Source organism: Poecilia reticulata, linkage group LG20 (genome assembly GCF_000633615.1).
Source record: "Poecilia reticulata strain Guanapo linkage group LG20, Guppy_female_1.0+MT, whole genome shotgun sequence".
Lineage (NCBI taxonomy): Eukaryota > Metazoa > Chordata > Actinopteri > Cyprinodontiformes > Poeciliidae > Poecilia > Poecilia reticulata.
In genome coordinates, this window is record NC_024350.1 from 25,875,696 (window position 1) to 25,878,945 (window position 3,250).

Below are 3,250 nucleotides of genomic sequence, written 5' to 3' on the forward strand. Positions count from 1 at the left end.
ATTTCTTCTCCATTCTTCATATAATAATCAAACTTATGGTCAACCCGGATCATCGTCTATATGGGAGATCCTTCCTGCCTACAGCATCTACAATAACTCTTTGATCAAACTTAGATTATATGAATTAACAACATTTAATTTCTTTCTAGGATTAGTACAGTAGTTTTCAATTTTAGTTTTCTAATTATGTTTGAGATTAATTATCTATTTTACTTTAAACCCCCAGATCTGATCGATTATTAACGTTAAGACGACAAACTCAAGGAATTAAATCCCTTTCTCGACTGCCAGACTGTAACCGAGGCGAGACGGGAATCATCTCAACCCCACCCAACATCTTTGTTGACCGGTTATGTCTCGCGAGACATTCAAAATCACGTGGCTAATGGCTGGAGATCGCGGATATTAGAAGGTAGTTTTAGTGCTTTTAAATCCTTCGCTTTGGAGTAAAAATAACGAATTTGTGCAATGAAATTTAATCGGCTGATGCCATATTTGAACGGTGCGTCTCTGAAATGAATGCGTTTGCGGGGTTTTGTGCCGCTTACGTCGACCCCGCCTGTAGAAACCGTCAAACCTTCGAAATAAGAGCTCAATGTTTTCCGCGCTTTTTATCACTGCGAAAATAGTTAGCTTTGGTCTGGGAGATGATCCGGTCTGCTCAGACCCCTGCGGAGGGGAAACCGGCTCTTTACTGGATCTAACTGGGGGAAATGTTCACCTCAATAGGGGATGGGCAGAAAACAGCCCGCAGAGGTCATTTAAAGAGGATGTACAGCCGCTGCTAGCATTAGCCGGAGCTAAAGGCCTCCTCAGGAAACTGGAGGGAGCTTTTATTTTCCAAAATCTGCTTCTTCAGCTCGCCTGTCTGAGCTGCAGACCTCAATCCTTTATCCACATAATATATTAATATTCAGACTGTTGATAAACATTATGATTGTTGTTTATTGTGTCTTCATCGCAGGATTGTGTAGAGAAGAGGAGGGGAAAGTGACTGAAGCTCCACTGGAAACGACGCTGAGGGTGACTTTTCCTCCTGCTTTAAACTTCTCATCGTTTTCCCATTCATGTTGTTATCTCTATGGAAAAATCTATTCCGCTCAGTTTTTGACCTAAATATACTAAATACTTACTTTAAACGTCTCAAAATGAATGGAATAATTATTTCTTAAACAGTTGCAAGTTTATTTTATTATTTTATTATTATTCACATAATCAGACTCTTAATTATTTTCTGCTCCAGGCTGATTACTGTCTGAAAAAGCTCTTAAAATAAAATAGTGAAATTACATTAGGAGGGAAAACCGATTTATTTATGTTTTTATGTATTATTAACATAATTAAAACATTAGTGGGTTACAAAATGTAATAAAATAATAAAACTAAATAAAGAAAAAAATGTTTTTGTTCAATATTGAACAAAATTCTTTTTTATTGTATTCTTATTTACTGAAAGTATTCATTCAATTCAATTTTAACTTGATCTTAAATGTCTCAAAAAGCCATAAATGATTATTTAATTTTAACTGTGATAATATTTAAGACCAATGATAATAATAGTAATAACAATAATAATAGTTATGACTGCTATTATAGGAACAATATCATGACTAAAATATTTTAAATATAATCATCTTAACTAGCATTCCAAAATAATGTAATAATAATAATTTTAAAAATAACGACACGTTGTTTTAGCAATATTTATCTACCTGACATATTTTAAGTCCAAAAATAAAATTTATAAAACTTTTTTTTTCGTCTATAAATGAAATATATTTTAAACTTGAGTCAAATGTGCTTAATTCTCTTATTATTTATAAAAAATTATGAATGTTTATTATTATTTACATAGTAAATTTAACCAAATTTCAATCCTAATATATAACTAATAATTATTTTTTTCGTGTTTGTTTTATTCTTTTGAAATAAAATACAAACTTATTAGAATAAACATTTAATAAAAATACTTTATTGCATCCAAATTTAATCTTTATCCATGGACAGAGTGTAATTAATAATTAATAAATCAATATTTGGAGTTAATAGTGATGGATGTCTGTTGAAGGGAAGCTGGACTGGTTTCCAGTATGAACTGGCTGCAGGTCACTGGTTGTAACCAGGCGACAGTCTGGAGTTTATTCAGCTCCGGTTCCATAAAGCCTGATTTCATCTCCGTTACAATTCAGAGCAGCCGAGTTCCTTTAGATAAAGAGGAAGCGTCCTGAGCAAGCATGTGGCGACAGTGGAGAGGAAGCAGCTCCCAGCAGAGGCAGACTCAGGTTGAGAGGACAGACAGGAGGCAGGCGCTCTGAGCCAGGAGTACTTTCCCTCAGGAAGTTAGAAACAGCCGCGGTGACTCTGAGTCTCAACCAATCAGCACATTTCATTCCTCAGACTGGCAGTCAGGGTGAAAATGAAAGTACACCCCCTGTACATGCTGCTTTTTTAGGTTTCTGGAATAAAACCTGTTAAGGAGAGACGGGGTGTACTTTCTTTTTGCAGTGACGTGATCTCAGAGTGTGATTAGCGTGTTTCAGTCACTGAGTCCCTGTTAGCGTGTGAAAGCTGACCCGGTCCTCTGAATCGCCCCTCCAGCAGCCGCAGCAGCAGCAGCGATGGCTCAGCTCGCCAGCCACGGACGGCTGCTCCTGCAGCGCCTGCATCAGCAGCGGGAGATGGACTTCCTGTGTGACATCACCATCATGGTGAAAGACGTGGAGTTCAGGGCTCACCGCAACATTCTGGCAGCCTTCAGCGATTATTTCTCTGTCCAGGCGGAAAAGGGCGAAGAGTTCACGACTCTGGACCCGGAGAAGGTCAGCCGCTACTCGCTGGAGAAGCTTCTGGAGTTTGTTTACACCGGGCAGATGAACCTGAGCAGGTAGGAGGCGAGTTCAGCCTGGACACGAAACAGCAAAACGGAACAAAACACATCAGACATCGCCACGGTACAGCTGGACAGTAAACCAATAAGAGTATCAGGATAGACACAAGACCAATATCGGCTAATAAATCTGACAGAATATTCACTGAACTCTGATCCACAACCACACGGCATTCTGGGAGATGTAGGTAGAGGAAATACTATAGCTGCTCAACCTCTCACAGCCAGTTAGCAAAACAATGTTGGTGGCATCAACTAACTCACTCACCTTGGTTACCTAGCAACAACCTTTGAGTAACTTCTGGTCACCTAGCAACAACCTTTGAGTAACTTCTGGTCACCTAGCAACAACCTTTTGAGTAA

The 3,250-nt window shown here is 38.6% G+C and overlaps 1 protein-coding gene across 1 annotated transcript in view; it reads left to right on the plus strand.

Moving 5' to 3' along the window:
- The first annotated feature begins 325 nt into the window (after window positions 1-325).
- mynn (myoneurin) overlaps window positions 326-3,250 on the plus strand; it is a 7,972-nt gene continuing 5,047 nt past the window's right edge. Inside the window, exons 1-3 of the mRNA XM_017301825.1 lie at window positions 326-412; window positions 965-1,023; window positions 2,599-2,884. Coding sequence (XP_017157314.1) covers window positions 2,619-2,884 — 266 coding nt within the window. The 5' untranslated portion in view covers window positions 326-412; window positions 965-1,023; window positions 2,599-2,618. The remainder of the gene's footprint in view (window positions 413-964; window positions 1,024-2,598; window positions 2,885-3,250) is intronic.